Source organism: Corythoichthys intestinalis, chromosome 4 (genome assembly GCF_030265065.1).
Source record: "Corythoichthys intestinalis isolate RoL2023-P3 chromosome 4, ASM3026506v1, whole genome shotgun sequence".
Classification (NCBI taxonomy): Eukaryota; Metazoa; Chordata; class Actinopteri; order Syngnathiformes; family Syngnathidae; genus Corythoichthys; species Corythoichthys intestinalis.
In genome coordinates, this window is record NC_080398.1 from 55,307,185 (window position 1) to 55,333,370 (window position 26,186).

Sequence of the window (26,186 nt, forward strand, 5' to 3'; positions counted from 1 at the left end):
ACAGAGACTCTAGAAGACAACTTTCAATAGACACCAGGCCATTCAGGCCGTCATCGGAGGGCAACCCCAATGATGAGCCGGATCCCCTTCCTGCCCACAGACAAGCTTTAGGGGAAAGACTTTACCCGCGTGTTCATGCAATGCAACCAGTGAGTAATGAGCAACTTTTTCCAGTAACAGTTAAAATATAGATGCGTTAAAAAATACATTTATATATTTTTTTCTACACTAATATTAAGAGAAATCTATACTATATTTTTGTACCATTTCTTCTTATTAAATGTTTTCATCTGTAGGCTTTTGCTAGTAAAATCACTGGCATGTTGCTGGAACTGTCCCCCGCACAACTACTGCTGCTGCTGGCTAGTGAAGATTCTCTCAGAGCCAGAGTAGAAGAAGCTATGGAGCTGCTCATTGCACATGGAAGGTTAGAATATATTCAGCTCTTTGACAAAATATTCATGATAAATTGACACCATTTTTACTGTATTGGACTGTATTGTTGTTTTTGTTCAGAATCCACCATCTTAGACTGTTCAGTTTAAAAAAAAAAACATTAAATCAAAAAGACAATTCAATGAAGGGAAATGCAAGTTATCTGTATTTTAATTGGCAGTCTCTTCACCTGATGTTAATGGTCATAAAATAACAAAAAAAAATTAAATGAGCATACGGAATAGTTTAAGATATTTGGTACTTAATACTTATACTAGTATATGTTGTATTGATTTGATTTTGTTGGTAGGATTCGGCAATTCTGGAAAACTAAAAGGTTTCTTGCCTCATGTTTTTACCTGCACCTTTTTACAATTATCATAATTTCATTTTTATGGAGTGAGCATTTGACTGACTTATCAGAAAACAGAATTTTACCGTGATATTCAGATTCAGTTGAATCTTAGAACATCCAGTGTGACTAACTAGAACATTTTGTCTTGCACAGGGAAAATGGTGCTGACAGTATACTGGACCTGGGTCTTCTGGAGGCACCAGAAAAAGCACAAGTAAATTATCTCGCATTCTTTTCTGTTCCTTCGCTTAATTTTAATATTGTCATTAAGACATATTATGAAAAGGGTTTTTTCTGTAGTTTTTTGTGTCATGTTAAAGGTATCAAATGAGTTTTTCTCAACAAATTAACCAGTAGTTTGCTTGCTTACTTCTTTTGGTTATTATAGCAACAGGAAAACCGCAAGAGGCACGGTTCAACACGCAGTGTGGTGGATATGGAGCTGGATGACCCAGACGATGGGGATGACAATGCTCCTCTCTTCTACCAGCCTGGCAAGAGAGGCTTCTACTCCCCTCGGCCCGGAAAGAACACGGAGGCCAGACTCAACTGCTTCCGTAACATTGGCAGGTACAGAAAAACCGTGGATGCTCAAGCATTGTCTTGGCTGTCACAGCAAAAAAGAAACTTGTATGATATTTATTGTTGTGCAGTGTTTTTTTAGTTGACACAGTGAAAAATTACTGTCAGACATGCCCAAACAATAGTCAAATGTTTTTTTATACTGGACGGCACAACGACAGAATTGCCAAATACCTCTAAATACGGACATGGTAAATTGTGCATTGTCATGCTTGGCTGCTTAGTTGTGTGTGTATGTTGTGTTTTTAAGATTGTAGTGATTGTTTGAAATGCTGTTTTGGGTTAATAGATTGTGTTATCTACATATATGGTACCTTATTCTAAGATATGCATAGCGAAAAAGCCATAGGAAACACGTGTAGAAAATTTGCTAATGTTCTTTAATTTTTTTAAAAAGCAAATACTGTATACCCAAAATGACAAGAGTCGCTGGCATTGGTAAACAGCCGCCAACTTAAAGCAGTAGACGCCTCTGTTAAAATCAACAGTATTAAAATTATTTTGTTTTGGAATCTGTTTTGTTGCTTTTTTAGAAAGAAGCAGCCATATGAAGCATTCGATAACTTTTTTAATGAACACGTCAAAGTGAAAACATGGCATCACATCACAAAGCATGCTAGCCACGCCACTCACTGGCCTAACTGGTCACACCATAAACATTGCATGTTTCTGTAAACACAACAGAATCTGTTTTACAAATTAGGAAACCCTATTATTTTTGCCTCATCTATATCAAATTATAATCAATAGAAGAATTTATATTCATGCTTTGTCGTAGCTCCAAGCCATGTATGGCAAAAGAATATAAGTAAATGTTTTCTCCATAAGCTTTTGAAACAATAAACATCTTTGTGAAAGTGCACTCCCACGGAAAGAAACTTCATCGGATTCGAGTTCAAAGACTAATATTTTATATACAAGTTAAAAATAACCCTGTGAGAAGTATATAATATATAAGTATATATTATATATATACATACATACATACATATATATATATATATAATTCATAAATGTCATATTAATTGTATTAATAACAATAAATAGTAATACATTTTAAAATCATATAATTAAAAAAAAAAAATCGAAGTCAAGACATTAATATAAAGTAATACATTTTTAAACTATAGATTTTTTTTACCCTGCTTCTTAGACGAACCGGAATCGAAACGTGGAACCGCAATCGTTCAATTTCAAACGATCCCCAACCCTACCCATTTGACCAGAAATTTGTTGTGACGGGGTTGGGTTCTGGTACCAATCCTCTCGAGAGGGGTTGGACTCTCTTCCACTCTGGAGTTGCCCATGGTGAGAGGCGGCGGGCAGGTGTGGGCATACTTATTGCCCCCCGGCTTGGCGCCTGTACGTTGGGGTTTAACCCGGTAGACGAGAGGGTAGCCTCCCTCCGCCTTCGGGTGGGGGGACGGGTTCTAACTGTTGTTTGTGCTTATGCACCGAACAGCAGTTCAGAATACCCACCCTTTTTGGAGTCCTTGGAGGGTGTGCTAGAGAGCACCCCCTCTGGGGACTCCCTCGTTCTACTGGGGGACTTCAACGCTCACGTGGGCAATGACAGTGAGACCTGGAAGGGCGTGATTGGGAGGAACGGCCCCCCCGATCAGAACCCGAGTGGTGTTCTGTTATTGGACTTCTGTGCTCGTCACGGTTTGTCTATAACGAACACCATGTTCAAACATAGGGGTGTCCATATGTGCACTTGGGACCAGGACACCCTAGGCCGCAGTTCGATGATCGACTTCGTAATCGTGTCATCGGACTTGCGACCGCATGTTTTGGACACTCGGGTGAAGAGAGGGGCGGAGCTGTCAACTGATCACCACCTGGTGGTGTGTTGGCTCCGATGGCGGGGGAAGATGCTGGCCAGACCTGGCAGGCCCAAACGTATTGTGAGGGTCTGCTGGGAACGTCTGGCAGAATCCCCTGTCAGAAAGAGTTTCAACACCCACCTCCGGCAGAACTTCTCCCTTGTCTCGGGGGAGGTGGGGGACATTGAGTCCGAGTGGGCCATGTTCCGCACCTCCATTGTTGAGGCGGCCGATCAGAGCTGTGGCCGTAAGGTGGTTGGTGCCTGTCGTGGCGGCAATCCCCGAACCCGCTGGTGGACACCAGCGGTAAGGGATGCCGTCAAGCTGAAGAAGGAGGCCTATCGGGCCTTTTTGGCCTGTGGGACTCCGGAGGCAGCTGACAGGTACCGGCTGGCCAAGCGGACTGCGGCCTCGGCAGTCGCCGAGGCAAAAACTCGGACATGGGAGGAGTTCGGTGAGGCCATGGAAAACGACTTCCGGATGGCTTCGAGGAAATTCTGGTCCACCATCCGGCGTCTGAGGAGAGGAAAGCAGTGCACTATTAACACTGTGTATAGTGAAGATGGTGTACTGCTGACCTCGACTCGGGACGTCGTGAGTCGGTGGAGAGAATACTTCGAAGCCCTCCTCAATTCCACCAACACGCCTTCCTTTGAGGAAGCAGAGTCTGGGGACTCTGAGGTGGGCTCTTCGATCTCTGGGGTTGAAGTCACTGAGGCGGTTGGTAAGCTCCTCGGTGGCAAGGCCCCGGGGGTGGATGAGATCCGCTCGGAGTTCCTAAAGGCTCTGGATGTTGTAGGGCTGTCATGGCTGACACGCCTCTACAACATCGCGTGGACATCGGGGACAGTGCCTCTGGATTGGCAGACCGGGGTGGTGGTCCCCCTTTTTAAAAAGGGGGACCGGAGGGTGTGTTCCAATTATAGAGGAATCACACTCCTCAGCCTCCCCGGTAAAGTCTATTCAGGGGTGCTGGAGAGGAGGGTCCGTCGGGAAGTCGAATCTCGGATTCAGGAGGAGCAGTGTGGTTTTCGTCCCGGCCGTGGAACAGTGGACCAGCTCTACACCCTCAGCAGGGTCCTCGAGGGTGCATGGGAGTTCGCCCAACCAGTCTACATGTGTTTTGTGGATTTGGAGAAGGCGTTCGACCGTGTGCCTAGGGGAATCCTGTGGAGGGTGCTCCGGGAGTACGGGGTACCGAGCCCCTTGGTAAGGGCTGTTCGGTCCCTGTACGACCGGTGTCAGAGTCTGGTCCGCATTGCCGGCAGTAAGTCGAATTCGTTCCCAGTGAGGGTTGGACTCCGCCAAGGCTGCCCTTTGTCACCGATTTTGTTCATAACTTTTATGGACAGAATTTCTAGGCGCAGCCGAAGCGTTGAGGGGGTCCGGTTTGGTGACCTCAGCATTGAATCTCTGCTTTTTGCAGATGATTTAGTGCTGTTGGCTTCATCAAGCCGTGACCTCCAACTCTCACTGGAGCGGTTCGCAGCTGAGTGTGAAGCGGTTGGGATGAAGATCAGCACCTCCAAATCCGAGACCATGGTCCTCAGTCGGAAAAGGGTGGAGTGCCCTCTCCGGTTTGGGGATGAGATCCTGCCCCAAGTGGAGGAGTTCAAGTATCTTGGGGTCTTGTTCACGAGTGACGGTAGGAGGGAGCGGGAGATCGACAGGCGAATCGGTGCGGCGTCTGCAGTAATGCGGACGCTGCACCGGTCCGTAGTGGTGAAGAAGGAGCTGAGCCGAAAGGCAAAGCTCTCGATTTACCAGTCGATCTACGTTCCTACCCTCACCTATGGTCACGAGCTTTGGGTCGTGACCGAAAGAACAAGATCCCGGATACAAGCGGCCGAAATGAGTTTCCTCCGCAGGGTGTCCGGGCTCTCCCTTAGAGATAGGGTGAGAAGCTCGGTCATCCGGGAGGGACTCGGCGTCGAGCCGCTACTCCTCCGCGTAGAGAGGAGCCAGCTGAGGTGGCTCGGGCATCTGGTTCGGATGCCTCCCGGACGCCTCCCTGGAGAGGTGTTCCGGGCATGTCCCACCGGCGGGAGGCCCCGGGGACGACCCAGGACACGCTGGAGAGACTATGTCTCTCGGCTGGCCTGGGAACGCCTTGGGATCCCGCCGGAGGAGCTGGTTGAAGTGGCTGGGGAGAGGGAAGTCTGGGCTTCCCGGTTAAAGCTGCTGCCCCCGCGACCCGACCCCGGAACAAGCGGAAGATAATGGATGGATGGATGGATGGATGGGGGAAATGTACTACTATTTCTAGTAATGGAGGATATTTTTACATTTTCTTTGTTGACTCATTGGCTGCCATGGATTGGACGTCTATCACCATCAATTTTGACAAGTCAAAATGACTATCGCCATCAATGGCACTGAAAGATGAGCATTCACAGCCAGAATGTGACCAAAAATCAACAGGAAGAAGCCTGGAATTGAAGCTCAATAAAAGGAAGTGGCCTAGGAATGTCCCAAAATCAACAGGAAGTGATCTGCAAGAGATTTTGATTTAGTTTCTTAAATTAGTTCAATTTATTGGCAGTGATTGACAGGGGAATGTTCATTCGCTATCAGTCCTCCCACTATAAATGGTTTGGACATCTACTAGAGACAAACTCATTTTAACCCGCAACAGATGAATGACATTGTCAATAGCACAAAGTTTTTTTTGGTTTTTAAATGTAATTTTGGTATTTATATTTATGTAGTATATAACACTATCGAGTATTTTTTTGCATATCGATATATTTGAAAATATTAGTATCATGACATTACAGTGCTACCGCTACTTACGAACGTCTCCACATACAGAATTTTCAGGTTAAGACACTCCTCAACTGGAAAATATTGCCTCGTTACGAAAGAAATTTCAGGATATGTAAGGTTTACTGAATGTAACCTACTTATAGCTGCTTTGCCATTAGCTATTGCCTAGCATACCTGGCATCCAGTTGGCTACCTCGGACCTCTACTGTATATGTATTTATGTATCCCAGCGTCCTCTTCATTCACCCCTCGTGTTCAAACAGCTTCACATGAGTGTATTAGAGATGGGAATCTTGGGGCACCAAACGATTTGATTACTGCTCAGAGGCTGCGATTCGATTATTAATCGATTATTGATGCAACTCCGGCCATTAGCTGCTTTTAATGTTTCGTACATTAGTTACAAAAATTGAAACTACTATTATTAAACTACTATTTCAGTATCAGGTTAACAGTTCAAAACGGTAAATAACATACTGAAGTCCCCTTTCTGTATCAGCAAGGCAAGGCAAAGGCAAGGCAAATTTATTTATATAGCACAATTCAACACAAGGCAATTCAAAGTGCTTTACATCACATGAAGACCATAAAAATCACATTTAAATCAACACAACGTAAAAACCAAGACAAATGATCGCATTTAATCACAGAATAAAAATAGATAAATAAAAATAAAACAAAAATAAAAATAAAGCAAAAACTACTACTAATAATAATCATTGAAATCAGCAATGGAGATAAGCACAAGAGGAATAGAAGGCAGGTAGGTTGAAATATATAGACAGTTATGGATATGCAGTGCCAAACAAAAGTGTTTTTAGCCCTGATTTAAAGGAGCTAACAGTTTGAGCATACTTCAGACGTTCGGGTAACTTGTTCCAGAGGTGAGGAGCATAATAACTAAATGCTGCCTCACCCTGCTTGGTTCTTGTTCTTGGAACATGCAGAAGACCCGTTCCAGACGACCTTAGGGGTCTAGATGTCTCATAGGAATCTAACAAGTCAAGCATGTATTTTGGTCCAAGGCCATTAAGTGTTTTGTAGACGAGCAGTAGTATTTTATAGTCTATCCTTTGACTCACTGGAAGCCAGTGTAGCGATTTCAAAACCGGTGTAATGTGGTCCAGCTTCCTTGTATTTGTGAGGACTCTGGCTGCAGCATTCTGTACTAGCTGCACCTTCCTGACTGATTTTTTATCAAGACCTGTAAATATACCGTTGCAGTAGTCCAATCTACTGAAAATGAATGCATGCATAAGTTTTTCCATGTCTTGTTGAGTCAGAAGCCCCTTAATTCTGGTTATATTTTTTAGGTGGTAATAAGCGGATTTAGTGATGGACTTTAGATGGCTATCAAATTGTAGGTCTGAGTCAATAATTACGCCAAGGTTTCTGACTTGATTTGTAGCTGTAAGTGACATTGTGCTAAGTTGGCTGCTTATCTTTGACCTTTCTTTTTTTGGCCCAAAAATGATCACCTCTGTCTTCTCCACATTTAACTGGAGAAAATTCTGGCACATCCATTCATTGATTTGACGAATGCATTTACTCAGGGAGACTAAGGGACTATAATCATGTGGGGACACAGAAATGTACAGTTGTGTGTCATCTGCATAGGCGTGATAGGAGATGTCATACTGTTCCATTATCTGAGCTAACGGAAGCATATAGATGTTAAATAAGAGTGGTCCAAGAATTTACCCTTGAGGGACTCCACACGTGAATTTGGTTCGTTCTGACTGATAGTTTCCAATTGACACAAAGAAATCTCTATCATGTAAATAGGATGTGAACCACTGAAGAATAGTGTCAGTAAGCCCTACCCACTGTTCCAATCTGCTGAGTAGTATGTTGTGATCAACCGTGTCAAATGCGGCGCTGAGATCCAATAGTAGCAGAACAGATGATTTGCCTGCATCGGTATTCCGACGAATATCATTTAGGACTTTGATAAGTACGGTCTCGGTGCTGTGTTGTGGCCGAAATCCAGACTGAAATGAGTTAAAAAGATTGTTTTGCATCATAAAAGTCTGGATCTGTTCAAACACAACCCTTTCGATAATTTTCCCCAGGAATGTCAGATTTGATATTGGCCTGTAATTACTAATGGTTGAGGCATCCAGATTAGGTTTTTTTAGGAGAGGTTTTATTACTGCAGTTTTTAAAGTCTGAGGAAACTCTGCTGTTTGGAGGGAAGTGTTTATAATCTGAAGTATGTCTGGGGCTATGCAATGAAAAACAGTTTTGAAAAAGTTTGAAGGAAGGATGTCAAGGCAGCATGTTGTGGGCTTTAATTTCGACACAATTTCTGTTAAAGTGGCATAGTCCAGGAGGCTAAACTGTCTAAGATTGACGTGGGGGACATTTTGGGAGGCGTTTAGTGTAACATTTGTTAATCCGGAGTTGCACACAGTCTGTCTAATCTTTAGTACTTTGTGTGTAAAGAATGCTGCGAAATTATTACAGGACACCTCAGATGCCAATTCCTGAGGTATTGATGCTTGTGGGTTTGTCAGTTTGTCAACAACAGAAAATAGTGTGCGAGTATTGTTGGTGTTTCTACTAATGATCTCTGAAAAATATGATTGTCTAGCATTTTTCAGTTCCTGGTTGTATTTGCGATGACTCTCTTTGTAGATATCTTAAAAAACTAGGAGTTTGTTTTTTCGCCATCTGCGTTCTGCTCGTCTACAAACTTGCTTTTGTTTTATAGCTGGTATGGCATTTCTCCAGGGTGACCTCTTCTTTCTTGACAAAGTTTTTGTCTTAATCGGGGCAATAGTGTCCATTACAGTCATTACACTGGAACTGAAACTATTTACAAGTTCTTCCACTGGAGCTATTGTAGGGGTTAATGATGAGGCATAGGCCTGTGTGAATAACGCACAAGTGTTATCACTTATGTAACGCTTCCTAATCACCTCTGTTTCCCTTTTCAGAGGATGGACAGGGGTGGTCATTTTAAACATAATGCAGTAGTGATCAGACAGAGCAACATCATTCACTGTGACCTCAGAGATGTTAAGACCTTTGGATATTATTAAGTCCAGTATGTGCCCTCTGTTATGTGTTGGAACTGTGACATGCTGAGATAAACCAAATGTATCCAAAATATTTAAAAGCTCTATAGCACATCCTTCTTCAGGATTATCAACATGAATGTTAAAGTCACCCACTAAAACAACACAATCAAAGTCCATGCAGACGGAAGACAGTATTTTGGTAAGCTCATCAAAAAACAGTGTTATACTTCGGTGGTCTGTAAATTGTTACCAAGGCAGCTCTGCAAGGGCTTTTTAGCTGAATGACAATATATTCAAAGGAATCAAACTGACCACATGAAATATTCGTGCATTGAAAACTGTCCCTGATCAGACTGGCAACCCCACCTCCTTTCTTATGGGTTCTTGGCGCACTAAAGAAATTGAAGTTTGTGGGGGTTGCCTCAATCAGAACTGTCGAACTCTTATCTTGATCTAACCAAGTTTCTGTTAGGAACAACATGTCAAGGTTATGTTAGCTGATAAAATCATTAATTAAGAAAGATTTGCCAGCTAAAGATCTAATATTTAGCAGAGCCAATTGGAGATGCCTGACTGGATTCACTGGTGAGTTTTGGGAATGACATACTATGCTTAACAGGTTGGCAGAGTTGATTGAACGTTTTTTTATTTCTCACCAGCCTAGCCCTTCTTTTGTTGTTTATCACCACTGGGATTGTTGAGCATACATACTGTACTCCATGAGGCCCCGGCTTTTGCTGGGACAGAACAGTCTTTGTAATGTTGTCACAGCCTGGACCCGTTGCACATCATATTGGTGTCGCAAACATGGCTTCCTCCATAGAAGGATAATACCGTGTAGTTCCAGAGTTGTAGTGCTTTGGCTTTGCCCCGAGAGAATTCCAGGGGAGGCTGGTTGGTTTGTTGCCATCTTCCCCTGGCACCTGTCGGGTGTGACAGGTACAGGGTGGAAGCGAAGACATGAACTTGAGGAGATCAAGAGACTGGTTAACCTTGCTATCTAGATCCATGGAGTCCCAATCAGGTTGACTCATTATTCCATCCAGCAGCTTTAAACTACGTTCAATTAATTTAATGTTAAAGTTGTTAAAATTGCTCGTTATTCCATAATTTCCCTTATGTCTACTTGCGTGAAAGTTTTTAAATTGTGTCATGGTTTAAAGATAAATTCAAGATTTTGCCGATTTAGGAGTATTTTAGATAAAAACGATAATTAGGTTCGCTGGGAAGGTTCGCTACAACAGCCTTTCAGAGAAGTCTATTGCTTTAAGATGGTGGCTATTTACTAATGCCAGCAAGTCTGTCATTTCGCATCTAGTTCTTTAGACATTTTCTAACGCCGCCGAGTCCGTCATTTCACATCTAGTTCTATATACATACGATATCTACCATAGCATTATGTGGACGTAGTTTGTAGCAACGTGGGCATTGTTTGAAGCGGCTGTCGACCGCAGTCAGGCATTATTGTTTTTTTTATCTACTGGCATAAGTTGTCGGTCCGTTCCTCGTTGCATCCTGAAGACCGTTCTGACTGTGTTTTAGTTCCGCTTTTTTTGGCATATTTCAATAATCGGAATTTGAATGTTTGTGAAACGTTCTCGAATCTTTCACGACCGAATCACGAATAACCTAATAATCAGAAATTTCGCACGCCTCTACTTCCAGAACCCATTTCGTAATTTGAGGTACAACTGTAGATAGTATACAACAAAATAGCTATTCACAGTCAGGGTCCGTCCTTTGCCAATAGTGGTGCTCCATTGAATTGCTGTTAGTCAAAAATTAAGTGTTTGTATTCATTCGTTTCAAGAATAACATTCTTTAAGGGTAACTTTTTGCCATGCTTCTCATTTTTATTCCAGGATATTGGGGTTGTGTCTGCTTCAGAATGAGCTCTGTCCAATAACGCTGAATAGACATGTAATTAAGGTCTTGCTCGGCAGAAAGGTAGGCAAAACTTATCTTTTGAAATAGTTTGTGATTTTGATTGTACTAAGAATTGCTTACTCCTTTGCTCCAGGTGAACTGGCATGATTTTGCATTCTTTGACCCGGTAATGTACGAGAGCCTGAGGCAGCTTATCCGCCATTCACTGGCTGGTGAAGCAGAAGCTGTATTTGCTGCAATGGATTTGGCCTTTGCCATTGACCTTTGCAAAGAGGAAGGGACTGGACAGGTAATGACTTTCTTAGTATTCTTTTCAACAAAGAACAGCAGGTAGTTGCCTGCTGGACTATTATACTGATCTGTGGTCTTCAGTTGCATACGAATAAAGCCTTGGTTGAATTAGGGGGGGAAAAAAACATAAAACTGGAAGGAATTCCACATAGCTTTTGGTCAACTCTGCATAGCAGATGCTCCTTACCAGGGCATTTAATTTTTTTTCATCCTAAATTGGGGGGGGCCATTAAGGTTTAATTTTTTTTTTTTAATGTGTTCTTTCCGGTGTAGGTGGAACTTCTTTCAGGTGGGGTCAACATGCCAGTAACTCCCCTCAATGTGTACGAATATGTGCGGAAGTATGCAGAACACAGAATGCTGGTGGTGGCTGAACAACCGCTCCATGTGAGTCGCTTTTATTGCATATGAAGACATCATCAGTACATTTACATGGTCTTCAAACTTGCTTATTTAATATACAATGAAAGTGTCTCGTTAGCGAATACCCTTTGACATGTTAATATACACCTACAGGCAATGAGGAAGGGTTTACTGGATGTGCTTCCAAAGAACGCCTTGGAAGATCTGACTGCTGAGGACTTCCGATTGCTCGTCAATGGTTGCGGAGAGGTCAACGTGCAGATGCTCATTAGCTTCACCTCATTCAATGATGAGTCTGGTATGTCTTCCTCAGTCTGAATCTAGCATCCGTCAATCATCACCTGAACGTCTCAAAATAGGGATGTCCCGATCGCATATTTTTGTCAGTCACCTGATTTTGAGAATCTGCCGATACAGACTCCCGATCCGATACTGAAAAAAGTGTTGTTTGAATTTTTTTTTTTTTAAACATGTTAGTATCCCACCGTGCAGCCTTTATAATGCGAATTATTTTTAAACAAGAGTGTAGAAAAATGCTTGTCCTTATTAAATGCTTCATTGAGTGAGTAATCTGCTTGCGCTGCCGAGAACAGCCTCGCTTACACAATGAGTTGCCACAGCGCACTACTGCTCGTGTGTAACAAGCTAAACGATGAGTGACACATTGATCGTAATTGTTGAGGTACCAAGCTTCTCTGGCAAACTCAAAGCTATAAACTTGTCATTCATCATAGAGCTGGGCGGTAAACCGAAAATTTACAGTCACCGAAATTCTTCACGATGACCGACGTAATTTTGACCATGTCTGTAAATTCGGTAAATTAATAAAACATGAAAATAGTCTTTTCATCCCGCTTTGACTCTGTGTTGTTCGTCTATGTTCATTCCCCTTTAAGAAACCAGTCAATGTACTGACGTAGGGAGTCACGTGATCATCAGGAAGCCAATCAAACAGAATCCCGGTAAGCTAACGCTAGCAGCTAACGCTACAAGTAAAACGTGATGGAGTGTGGCTTAAGGGAGGTTCGCCAAACTTTCACCCGACATTTAGTAGACTCTTGGTGGCATCCAAACGGGCTTTCACCCGCTCTCCTCCCTTGTTCTCACGAATTCCGGAGATGGTGCTTTCAGTGCTTTCAACTGGTAGCCAGGCAACAGGCTAATGCTAGCGGCCGCTAGCGGCTAACGTTAGCGCCCTACAAATGAACGTGATGGAGTCGGATAGCGGCTCTAATCTTGTCAAAACGGCTGAACTTAATGAGTGGATTGGGCACGGACTGCATCTAGCAATTAATATGTCGCGTTGTTTTGTATCTGACTGTGTGTGATTTCTCTGATAGCTTTTGTGATGGTAAAGCATTCAGCATAAAGCACAATCCAACGGTGAAACTCATAATATGACAGAGAAATGGCCCCAGCTATTTTTCTGTATGTGCTTAATTCTGTGTCATTATTGCTATCATAAAATCTAAAGTGTTTCATTTGCAGAAGATCAATATAGCTTTAATGTGTGTCTGTCTGTCTGTTTGGGGGTTCATGTATGCGTGCATTTATTAAAAAATGCACTGGGGGGGGGGGCCCTGAAACCATAAAGTAAACACTTGTATTGAATAAGTATGTCACAGCAGCCATTAACAATAAATTGTCTTTTTGAAGTGTACTGTTCAAGCTGCAAGTCATTTGTGTTACAATGACATGTTTGCACAGGCATATTGATTTTGACAATGTACATTGTTCAAGCCATACACGCAGTTATAAATGCTCATACTTGAATTCTTATTGTTTACAATACATTTTTATAATCTCAATGTTTAGACTGCATGCACAATTGTTGAATACATCAAATTGAATGCTGGTAACTAAATCAACAAGAAACTGTTAATCTGTATTTCATGCATTGATTCAGATTTTCATATTATATAACAGTCTGCTTGGGCGACTTTATCGTCATTTATCGTTATCGAGGTAAATCTGCTCAATTTATCGTGATACGTGTTTAAGGCCATATCGCCCACCCCTAATTCATCATTGGGCTGTGCGATATGGCCTAAAGTACGTATCGCGGTAAATTGAGCAGATTTACCTCGATAACAATAAAGCGACGATAAATTCGCCCAAGCGGACTGTTATATAATTTGAAAATCTGAATCAATGCGTGAAATACAAATAAACTGTTTCTCGCTGATTTAACATATTAAAACAATTGTACATGCAGTCTAAACATTAAGTATATAAAAAATTATGGTAAACCATAAGAATTCAAGTATGAACATTTGTAACAGCTTGTATGACTTTAACAATGCACAACATTATAACAATCAAATACGACGATGAGCAAACATGTCATTGTAACAAAAAAGACTTAGTTTGAACAAAACTTGTTAATGGCTGCTGTGACATAAATACCCAACACAAGTGTTCCAGGTTTCAGGTTTTTTTCCCCAGTGCATTTTTTAATACATGCACGCACACATGCACCACGCACACACACACATTAAAGCTATATTGCTCTTTTGCCAATGAAACATTTAAGATTTCATCATGGCAGTGATGACACAGAATGAAGCAAGCACATACAAAAAAATAGCTGTGGCCATTAAACGGTCGTATGATAGGCTCCACTGTTGGATTATACTTTATGCTGAAGGATTTACCATCATAAAAGTTATAGGAGAAATGACACACTCACACAGATACAAAATCACGCATCATACTAATCGCTAGATGAAGTCCGTGCCCAATCCACTCATTAAGTTCAGCCGTTTTGACAAGGTTACAGCAGCTATACGACTCATCATGTTCATTTTATAGTGTTAGCTGCTAGCGATAGCCTGTGGCCTGGCTACCAGTAAATGGTGTTATACTCATATAGCGCTTTTCCACCTTTCAAGGCACTCAAAGCACTTTACACTATCTCGCCATCCACCTACTGTACTGGCGACGGAAAGCACCCTCTCCTGAAATCGTGAGAACCAGGGTGGAAAGCAGGTGAAAGCTCGTTTGGAGGCCGCCAAGAGTCTACTTAATGTCGGGTGAAAGTTTGGCGAAGCTCCCTTAAGCCCGACTCCATCACGTTTGCTTGTAGCGTTAGCCGCTAGCTTTAGCCTACCGGGCTTCTGTTTGAGTTCCTGATAATCACTGGACTTACGTAAGCACACTGACTGCTTTCTTAAAGGGGAATGAACATAGCTGAACAACACAGAGTCAAAGCAGGATGAAAACACTATATATTTTATGAAATTACCGAATTTACCGACATGGTCAAAATTACGTCGGTCATCGTGAAGAATTTCGGTAACGGTAAATTTTCGGTATACCGCGCGGCTCTAATTCATCATTAACTTTAGCAAACTTTACATTGCACTGCCGACCAAGAAAAGCAGCAGGAGGTAGAGTGAGAGGCTGTACGAGCATGAAGCAGAAAAACATTTTTTTAATTAAAAGCCCGATCATTTTTACCAGATGCCGATCCTATGAAAAATGGTGCGATTGGATCGGGACATCCCTATCGCAAAACAGCACATTGCACATGTACACGGCTAATACTAAACAAAAACTTGTTTGTTCAACAGGGGAGAATGCAGACAAACTACTGCAGTTTAAGCGCTGGTTTTGGTCTATAGTCGAGAAGATGAGCATGACTGAGAGACAAGATCTGGTAAGATCAGATGTGGAGATCTCAACACTTAACTGGGCCTAACAGAAAAATATATGTAAAAGTTTATCATACTTCCTCATCATCATTCAACTAACTGGTTTTCTCGTCATTAGGTATATTTCTGGACATCCAGCCCATCCCTGCCAGCCAGCGAAGAGGGCTTCCAGCCAATGCCCTCCATTACCATTCGGCCACCAGATGACCAGCACCTCCCCACAGCCAACACGTGCATCTCGCGCCTCTACGTGCCACTCTATTCTTCAAAACAGATACTCAAACAGAAGCTCCTATTAGCCATTAAGACCAAGAACTTTGGTTTCGTGTAGAGGTTAAAAAAAGAAGAGTTTAAAAAAAAAAATGTAAAACATGTTTACTGTTGTGTAATATTTACTTAGCTCCTTTTTGTAGATTTATTTTTTGTCTATACAATTTTATTAAATTTCGACAAACTGTCGCTATCTCCCCAGACAGTATTTGTGTTGTGAACACAAACTGTTATATTTAGTTCAATTTTTGTTTTCTCTGTTAAAAAGTAAAAAGATGTATACAGTCCCAGAACATTCCTACATTGGCACTGTAAAATGTAAAGCCCACAGCTCTGTTCGATTAGCTGAAACGTTTGCTTCCCAGGATTTTTGGTTTGACAGAAATCTGTCTGCCGAAACCCAGCCAAAGATGACGGCAGTAGAGGTATTTGAAATAACACACTGTGATTATAGTTTTCCTTCCAAGAAAAGTACTATCACTGACAGTTCACTGCTGCCTTTCTGGAATTGTTTTTTTCTTGTACAGGGGGAGTAGGGAATTTCAAAATAAAAACTTGGATGCAAAACATTGGACTTTATTTTATTTTATTTTTTTCGGGACGGTAAAAATTTAAGCTAAATTGTATTTCACACTCAAGTTCATGGATTGCACCTTATTTGCAATTTAAAATGTAAGTAATTGTTACGGACTGACTGAAACTTTTGGTGTCACTATATAAAAGATGCATTCACGGGGGGAAAACTCCAATGTCTCGAGTAAATGCATCAAATTTTGGTTGTGGACAGGGACAGCTCATCTGTATTTTTTAATTGAAAAAAAAATTCCACGATGGACTGCGGGCACGAAGTTTGAAGCGCAAAGTACCGAGGGATCGCTAGATTCGCTACGCTGGTACCTCGACATACAACAGAAAATTTTGAATTTGATCTGTCTCAACATATGGCGACATGCTCGAAATACGACTATCTACAACAGTGTCGCAATTTCATTGGTATTCCGAAAGAGTGCAGAACGTAGGATTATTTTGTGAGAAATCTTCATGGGTCCCAAGAAGGTTAGTGAGGTGGTGGTAGTGGTGAAAAAAAATCACGCCTACCATTTAAATGAAGAAAGAAATCAGAAAAATGAGCGTGGTGTGCCTGTGAGTGGACTGGCTAGACAGCACACCTCACCATAACGTCCTCAACTTACTCTCCTCCGACCTCCGTTTGCCAGTAAAAGTGACATTAAAATGCCTTTTTATTCCTTCATAATTTGTTTTACATGTGTAATTTAATGCCTTCGTTAAATTAGAAGACTGCTCACTGTATCCTCTTACCTCCACACCTGGTGTCTCCTCCAACCTCCGTTTGCCAGTTTCTGTAAATGAAGGTGACACTAAAAATGCTTTTTTATTCACGATTAATCCAGAATTTGTTTTGCTATGTGTAATTGCTATTTATAATGGTAACTGCAGTAATTAAGGATTTAGCGTAGGTTTTTGGTCTGTGGAATAATTAATCAAATTATAATGTATTCTGATTGGGAAATCCCTTTCGACAAACGACCATTTCGACATACAGTACAAACCAGGTACTGGAACGAATTAAATTCGTACGTCGAGGTCCTCTGTACTGTGTTTGAATATTTTTTGCTGTGGAATCATTGAGTTACTTGGGCACTCACTGACAAACATGATGAAGGGTTGTAAAGACGCAGAGCGAGCAATACAAGAAAGTAATGACTGAAGACCGGAGGTTTAGAGAGAAACTTAAAATATGCTATAAGCATTGGAGAGACAATATTCAATTCAAAGGCCATATGAGATCTGGATTGTGGGATGATGAAAAATGTTGGCTTAGGGGTTCATTCAATAAATTGTCAATTTTGATGCAAAAATTCAAATGTCTTTGTTATGAACTTAGATTACGACACTTAATATCCGACTGGTGTGAGCACTCATTAATGTTCATTACATGTATCATGTCATGATTTTTATCACAGTGTTAAGATAATAGTATTAGCCTTTATAGTTACATTGATCTGCTAATTTGACGTACAACACAGTATTCTTGTAGTGATTCTAACAATTTCAGCTCAATACTCAAAAAAATACACCGTACCGTTTTCGATACCATATACCAAAATATATTTTTTCAGGAACTCTTCGTGCCACTGACAATGACCTATGTCCAATCATGTGGCATCCAAATATCCATCTGCTGTGAGTTGAAATGCATTTGTCTGTAGTATATGTCCAAACCAATTATAGTGGGAGGGATGGTAGCGAATGAACGTTCCGCTGTCAATTGCAGCCAATAAGTTGAACTAAATTAAGAAACTCAAAATATCCTGCAGATACCTTTCTGATGATTTTGGGGCATTCCTAAGTCACTTCCTATTTATTTAGCTTCAATTCCAGGTCACTTCCTGATGATTTTGGGTCACATCCTTGCTGGGAATGCTCATCTTTCAGAGCCATTGACGGCAATAAACATTTTGACTTGTCGAAAGGGATTGGCCTTTACTTTTTCATTGTTATTACATAGCCAGTTTTTATTTCTGTTCTTAATATTTCCTAATGAAAAGCTCGTTTGCTAAGGATTACATTGATTTCAAAGGGACTAAACCACAGTTTTATGATTTGAGTCCCTTCTAGCTGTCAATCCAGGATATGCCTCACGGGAAGTTTAATTCAAATCTTTTTTTTTTTTCTCAGAAAAAGTCCCTTAAAATGTGACTTTAATTTTTTTTTTGTCAGCAGCTCTAACTTTGTCCTTATCAACCTTTCACATACATACAGAATATACTACTCAAATATACTTAATGTTCTAGCGCCGCAATGATTAAGCGATTGACACAAGCAATTCAATTAGAAAAACGCGATTCAAATTTTGTTGCTTCGAGGATTCGTTGAATCAGGAAGGCGTTGTAACGATTTGTTTTGGAAGCGTTTGCATTTAATGTAGTTTAATTTATTTGGCTGGATACACTGCTTTCCAGTGGCAACAGTTAATGACATAAATCATTGAACATGGCTGAATCCAGCTGCTCCCTGTTAAAATAAGGTATTAAAGTGCCTGTGACAGCATAAAAAAAATCTTAAATGGCATTATTATGTGAATTAGAATCATATTTTGAGACTATTCGACTATATACAACAATTTGGAAAAGCGCAGATTAAGAGAAATTAGTCTGTTAATCTGCCGTTTAGCCCCGCCTGTCATTAGAGAGTTCTTGCATCCCCAGCTGGAGGATGACGTCGGCAGGGTCACGATTTCATCTGATTTAGAATTCAGCCCATTGAGGTGGAAGATTCGGAACGAGGAAAATGCGACAAAGAGAGCAGCAAATGTAATTGTTTCAATCTTTCTACTCCAATATTTTTACAGGATATTCTTTTTATCTAAGTATTTTCCCCAATTGCTAAAAAAAATACTATGGTCATGACTAATAAGTCTTGTGCTAAATGGAATATAAAATATTCAAAATAGGGGTGTGACAAAATATCGAAATGGTGATATATCGTGATACTTTGTATCCCAAAAGGTTATCGATATGCTCCTGCCAAGAATCCAGATATCGTTTTTAAAAGGTTTCAATGTCTAAAAAAATTAATAAAAATGAACCAACAAGTCGCTACCAAAATCTTCCACCATAAAAGTGTCTCAGTAAACTCTAAGGCTGCACTGACGGTGCTCGACGCCCAATCTATTTAGACTGGAAACGTTTGTTCATTCGAAACCCAAGCATTCAGTCATTCTGTCAGATTTTCAGGGCATTTAAAGGTCACTTGTTGTTCATTTTAGGGCATTTACAGGTCATTTTCTTTTGAGTTTGAGTCACTGCCTATTCTTTTGGGTGATTCCCAGGTCACTTCCTGTTCTGTAACTTAAACTGAACAGGAAGAGACCCATAAAATACCCCAAAATCAACAGGAAGTAACTGAAAATCAACAGGAAAATGACCTTAAATTGCCCATAATTACCTCATTGCCTGGCATTGGCAGCCACTACGGGCCATAGACGTTCAATCTGTTTGAAGTGGGAAGATGTTGTAATGATTTCCTCCCAGTTCAAATGGATTGGACGTCTAAAAGTGATAAACTCATTCCAATTCACAGCAGAAGCTTGTTTGTCTGCTTATTAGTTGTTTGAAGAATATCCTAGAATGATTTCCTGACCAATGTATCGGTAATCATTGTATTGCCAATCAAAATGCATTTATTCAGTACGACATGGCAAAATGACTCCATAACGGTCAAAACTGTCGACTTCTTGCACCTCCCGAACGATATTTTATGCCACCGGAGTTGGTCCGGATTTTGTCATTTCCCTGCCCCGGCTTCGGAGACTGAGGAAAGAGCATAAACAAAACAGGAGGCGTGACAGCTAGCCGACGTGCTAACCTGGACCAAGCGGCGTTTCAAAGTCCTGGATCATATCACATGCCCGAGCTCATATGCCCGAGCCCAACCTGAGGATAGTGGTCTATTGCCGGGCACACGAAGAGGACAGAAGGGAATGGAAGTCTGGACGATATGGAGAACCGCACGAGCATAAGTCGAGTATAGCGCTCTCCCGGCGGGCATGCAGAGGACCGAGGGGTGTGCGACATGCTGCCGGTCGTCAACCGAGTGCCATTCTCGGTAGACAAGGAGCATTGTCAGTCACAAAATGGAAGCCACCTCCGTATCAAAACGTGTGCCATGATCACAGTATTTGACATAATACATAACACGATGTTTACTCATTTCCTCGTAAGTCCAATGGTCCCACAGTTGTTGGACTTGTTTTGGCCAATCTTGTGGTGAACGGGAACTTTTTGAAACCCAAAAAGGCTCACACGCCTCTTCCTGGTGCAGCAACAAAATCCTGCAGCACATATGGCTGGCGTAATGCGAAAAATAAACAAATTAATCCGCAAAATCAGCTGAATCCGTAGTCCATCTGCATGCTATAAAGCAATGTTGTATTGTGAGATGCTGACCCGGGTGACGTCACATTTGCATTCCTCCTCAATCCAGAAAGGCACTCATTTTTAAGGCATGGGATTCAAAAAATTGTATATATCAAGCGATCACTTCCACACACATATCCAAGCAGTCAATTTCATTCAGGAGCATAAAATACCGTGTGAAATATGAAATAAATATGCTTTTTGCTGTCATAGACACAAAGTTTTGTTTGAGCTACTTTTTTTTTTTTTTTGCATTCATAATTTAGTTCATAGGTATATTTAGCAGCTGTTTTGTGGGAATATGTGCTTGAAAAACTTGTTAAGAACATTGTAAAAAAATAAAAATAAAAAAAGTTCATGTTTTATAGCATTTAAGCTAGCGGACTTTTGCTATGCAAGTTAGCCATTTGTTCTTTTGTTGTACTTATATTATTATTTTTTTTAATACCTTTTGAGGCTGAACTCAGGTATTTTAATTTATTTTGAAATGATTTTATTGCTTACAGAAGCATGTTGCATTCACATGAAAAATAAAAAATTGGGGGGGGCTGTTTTTTAAATTGTTTTCAACTCTCCATTTTTCTGAATAATTTATTTTTGGGGCTGTTTTTAAAAAAAAAAAAAAAAAAATCGGCCAACTTTGCTTTTCTGAGCAATTTATTTTGGGCTTTTTTTTAATTATTTTTTTTTCCAACATTGTTTTTTCAAAATAATTCTTTAGAGGTTGGTTTAATTTTTTTCTCTCCGTTTTTCTAAATAATTATTTTTTAATTAAAAAAAACAATCCCAAAAATAAATTACACAGAAAAACAAAGTTGGAAAACAACAAAAAAAAATTTTTTTTAAACGGCCTCCAAAATAACTAACTCAGAAAAACGTACAGTTGAAAAAGAAAGTTGATAAAAAAATTTTTTTTTTTAAAAAGAATTTTTTTAATTTTTCATGTGAATGCAATACGTAATTGCTCTTGTGAAATCAAAGCGCAATTGCATGAAGAAACACTCGGGAATTTTATTTTGTATTTGCATCTAATGTTCTTGTGAAAGTGCAATCTTCGCAAGCCTTTGTTTTACATATTTAACATTTATTCTGTAACGCATTGTTCCAAATTACTCGATTATTCTAATTGATAAATTAATCGATGACTTAAATAATCCATAGCTGCATCCCTAGAATGTTCAACAAAATTGTGTGCTCAGTTATATTCGAGCGGTCTTTTAATTCACCGTTTCATTTCCCTCTGCGTTTGTACAACAGGATAATTTACGTACCATCACGGTTTCGTCACACCTTAATAAACTCTGTGACACAGTGCTGAGTATTACGTCGTACTGTTAACAGAGCGCGAGTGTAAGATTTTCGAACTTCCGGTGATAAATTGAACGCAGCACAATTTGGAGGGGGCAACGTTTCTCCTCCAGTTAGTCAAAGCCATATGAGGTGAACCTGGATTGCTCGCGGTCACAAATTGTGGGCTTAACCATACAATGCTGTCCGCTTTTTTACGAGCTGCGAAGCTGATTTAGCATTTGAAAAGATTCGTCGATTCAGCTAGGCTAGCCAGCCAGCTAGCTAACTAGCCAGCCAGCTAGTTCGGCTTCCTGGCCGATGTTTCATCATTTCATGTTTTCCATCATGTCAAAGTCGTTCGCCTATTTTTAGCTCTCAGCGAAGGCTACTTCGGCCGCTTCTAATTGTGACTTCGTCGGAACTCTCTCTTAGCAGCACGTATGGAACGCTGGAGAGACGCGGCCTCTGAGCAGGCCGAGCTGCTTGCGGGCCGCGTGAATGAATTGCTGATCAAAGGCAAGGACTTTTTGCGAACCGAGCTCGGCGTGGATCTGGCTCTCGAACCCGAGCTCATTCCGCCATGGGCGATCCTTGTCGCGGTGTGCGCCGGCCTGGTGCTGATGCTCGTCATCTGGGCCTCGTTGTGCCAGGCGCTCTTCAAGAAGCGGCCTACGATCGAAGTGGTGGAGAGGACAGTCGACGCAAAACGAGGGACCGAGAAGACGGTTAAAGTAGAGGAACCCAAGAAGAGAAAGAAAAAGGCGGAAAAGGCACGTAAATATATTCCACCCATCACATTTGAATGACACGTGTGCTCTCATCCAAAATGGGCCGCTCAAAAATATATAACTTATTTATTAAATTGCTGCAACATTTTGTTTTCAGAAATTCCAGCCAAACGGTAGAGCTGTCACCGACGTACAGGAAGAAGACGCCATAGTTGGGGAAGAAAAAGTGCCACATCAACAGCCACCTCCTCAAACAAAGAGTGATAAAGATCTTGAGGTAATATACAGATACGATTTATTATTTGCCTAATCACATACGACCCATTTTCAATATATTTGGACCTTTAAAGCCAAACTCTAAAATAGACAAGATCTTAACATTTTTTATTAGAAGAGAATTTTCAATATCACACAAGAGAAGCAAAATGTTAACTAGATCTTTCTAGTTGAATAGCAGCCAATGAAATTATCTTTCTATAAGGCAATTATGTAGTAATTTACTGATGTAAAAAAAATTATTTACCTTCATGAAGTTTGCTGTCCACATGTTCAAGCCAGGTCGCAATAATAATTGTATATTTTTTTTTTAGAGATGCACGATAATATCGGTCACCGATAATTATCGGCCGATAATGGCAATTATGACGTCACACAGATAATCCAGATAAAACGAAATTCAACCGATAATGCAATCCGATAATTATATACTTGATTTAGCCTCCGAATGTGCGCAATCAAGTTTTGTCCAATTCTGCTAGTTTTAAGGAGGTGTTTTTGCAGTGTAGTAATGTAATACATGTTAGGAATGGCTTACTTTTAAAGGCATTTTTGTGCAACTTGGGTGTTTACTCTCTAAGTAATTGTTGCCAAAAGCTTACCATTACACAACGTCATTGCCATTGTTCAGTTGTTGGAATTTACTACTTGTTCACATTTGATGTGGAAAAAGTAGCACTAAATTAAATTTTTGCACAGTAACATTTGATCTTTGTATACTTAAAAATTTTACACACATATTTGAATAGAATTATCGGAGTGACATTATCGGGTGGAAGGGGCAGGAAATTATCGGTTATCGATATCGGTTGAAAAATGTATTATCGTGCATCACTAATTTTTTTGGTTATTTAATCCTTGTTTGGTGTATTTTTTTTCACGAGTAAATAGTTATGTGTAAAATAAATGTCAGTAAAACAAATTTCAAATGAGTGAAAACAGAAATACACTCAGCCCAGATAGCAGACCGACATTGAAAAGATGTTGGATCGACATTCTGCTGTCAATCTCATATCGTTGAATCAACGTCAATTTTGCATCCTCAATTAATGTTGTTTCAACGATGAAATCCTTAGAAAACGAATCGTCTTTTCGATAATTTATAATATTGGAACAACGCTGAATCAATGTTATGGTTTTGACCAAAATGCCCGCTCATCCACAATTCAATGACTTTTCAATCGTAAATCAACTATTTGTCAACATTAGTTCATTAACTATAAAACAATGTTAACCCAACCATCGCCTGACATACCACAGAACGTTGTTTCAACGTCACTTGACGTCGAAAATTTGGATGTCAACCATACTGATGATTCTGATGGAAAATCAACGTTTATTCAATGTTGGTCTGCTATCTGGGAGGCTATGGCCCCCAATAACACACATATATGGCGGAAAACACTCAGGTGACTTGGAAGTTCTGCTCAGAGACCCCTAATTTGGCCAAATCCAAAATTGCCCTATATGCATGCGTGATACATCATTGGAAAGCTTAAAATCTCAATTTTCTGGGGGAAGAAAAATTTTGACCTGGAGTGCATTTTTTAAAAAAAAGAGAAATACAAATTTTAAACCGCAAAACCATAACTGGAGGTGAGAGCACACGACAGCATGATTACAGACGCCATGATTTTAACGCAATATTATCGCGTACTTAGCTCTTTTTGATCCAAAAACTCCATGTAGCATGTATCACCGAGTGTCAAGACACAGCTGTGAATGGCCACAGCCGGATTTTGGGGGGATTTTATGGGTGAAACATGGTAATATAACAAGGGTCGCGATGCAGAAATCGCAGACATCAAGGAGTGGTCGAGAGTTTCTTTTTCATATATTTACTCTTACTAATGTTTTCCAAATTTTCTTTGTTTAGATCGATTATTTATCATCTAAGATATCGGAGAAAGTAAAACGGACACATTAAAAATAGTTCGGAAGCTTAAGGCGCCATGAATCTGCTATGGCAGCATATAGACATATTGTTCTATCAAACACAGCAGTTCTTTTGGCTTAGAGGCTCTTAGTGCAAGAGCAGAAACTGCTTTTTCAGTCTTGTCCGTGTTTTGCCCCATATATATTTACACACAATGGTACCTCGACATACAATCGCACTGACTTTCGACATCCGATGTATAATTTGACTCGTCACTTGTCTCGACATACTCGAAATGCGACTATTTATGACGGCGTCACAATTTAATTGTTTTCCCGCAAGACGGACGCACTGCATGGGTCCCAAGAAGTTTAGTGCAGGTGGTGAAAAAAGGAAAAACGTGACGCTTAGCATTGAAATTAAGATGGAAATAATAGAAAAATATGAGCGTGGTGTAGCCATGTGCCGGTATGAGGTTCTGACAGTATGATAACCTTAAGCAAAAAAAAAAAAACTTTTTTCCATTGAACAGGATTTTTATTTTTCAAAACATGAGCAAATTGGAACATAAGTATAATGTTAAAATAAATTATCTAACTAATTTATAAATTAGGAAACTATCAACTCATTGCCTACTGGTGACACCAATAGAGATCAAATTTTATTTAAAGTGAGGAGTGATTTTGACTGCAACCTCGTTGAGTCAAAATGGTCTAGTCTAGTGCCATTAATGGCAGCCAGTGAGTTAAATAAGTGCCCAATAAATGCTTAACACAATTCAGCACTTACTGTATGATCTTCTTAAACATTTGTCCATTTTAACACAAGTATGGCTGTCCTAGTGGTGCTTAACAAAAGAAAACCGCAATCACTATTGAGACCCATAAGACTTAAAATTTTGCAGGTATGAAAAATGTTTTTGAGTTTTTGACAGTTGGACTATTAGAAGTCTGGTGCGTGTGCCAATTTTGACTGTTGAATTTATTTTATTGGTCATGTGAAAACAAAAGTGTGTGGGGGGTTCCGCTCTTTCAGTGTCACCCTTCAATGATGTAACCACAGCAGCTGCTTGTGTTGGGTTTCAGCGTTAACTGTAACCGACAGATGCTGCAAACCAGAACCCTCGTGAGTCGCGCCCGGTTTAAATCTAAAAGATTCAATCAGTGCTTCTTTGTGATGGGTTCAATTAATAAACTGTCAAAAAAGCATTTAGTTTCATCATATATACTTGTAGCTGGAAGGTTTTTGAAAAATAAGTTTCGGATTATTAAAAGGTTACTTATGTAGTTTCACCTATAATTAGAATAAACCTGAGACTTACTAACTGAGGTCAAGACATAGTTTTGTGACTGCCAATATATTTTAGAGCATTTCAATTACTCGTATATTTATCTAAACTAAATGTGTTGTGTATGTCTTTCAAATGTACTAGTAATAAATAATATGAATCTGAGTCATAAAGTTAAGGTCTTAAATTAGTTCGATAATCAATGCATCCTCACTCTGTGCGGGGTTTGTATCAGGACCCGTACATTTCAGAGCCGATTCGGTGAGTCAGTGAGGCATAAGGAGTGAAGTCTTCCAGATTTGCACAGTACACATTTGCATGGGTTATAATTGCTGGA

General features: G+C 40.4%; 2 protein-coding genes across 9 annotated transcripts in view; both read left to right on the forward strand.

Annotated features, from left to right (window-relative positions):
• Positions 1-16,018, forward strand: part of ubr5 (ubiquitin protein ligase E3 component n-recognin 5) — a 90,066-nt gene extending 74,048 nt beyond the window's left edge. For all 8 annotated transcript variants that reach the window (XM_057833752.1, XM_057833753.1, XM_057833754.1 and 5 more), the window contains exons 49-58: positions 5-149; positions 297-427; positions 944-1,004; positions 1,179-1,360; positions 10,850-10,934; positions 11,008-11,163; positions 11,439-11,552; positions 11,682-11,826; positions 15,101-15,186; positions 15,300-16,018. In XM_057833752.1, the coding sequence (XP_057689735.1) occupies positions 5-149; positions 297-427; positions 944-1,004; positions 1,179-1,360; positions 10,850-10,934; positions 11,008-11,163; positions 11,439-11,552; positions 11,682-11,826; positions 15,101-15,186; positions 15,300-15,512 (1,318 nt within the window). In that variant the 3' untranslated portion in view covers positions 15,513-16,018. The remainder of the gene's footprint in view (positions 1-4; positions 150-296; positions 428-943; positions 1,005-1,178; positions 1,361-10,849; positions 10,935-11,007; positions 11,164-11,438; positions 11,553-11,681; positions 11,827-15,100; positions 15,187-15,299) is intronic.
• A 5,745-nt stretch (positions 16,019-21,763) lies between these two features.
• Positions 21,764-26,186, forward strand: part of LOC130914945 (protein LYRIC-like) — a 29,447-nt gene continuing 25,024 nt past the window's right edge. Inside the window, exons 1-2 of the mRNA XM_057834549.1 lie at positions 21,764-22,451; positions 22,567-22,686. Of these exons, the coding sequence (XP_057690532.1) occupies positions 22,122-22,451; positions 22,567-22,686 (450 nt within the window). The 5' untranslated portion in view covers positions 21,764-22,121. The remainder of the gene's footprint in view (positions 22,452-22,566; positions 22,687-26,186) is intronic.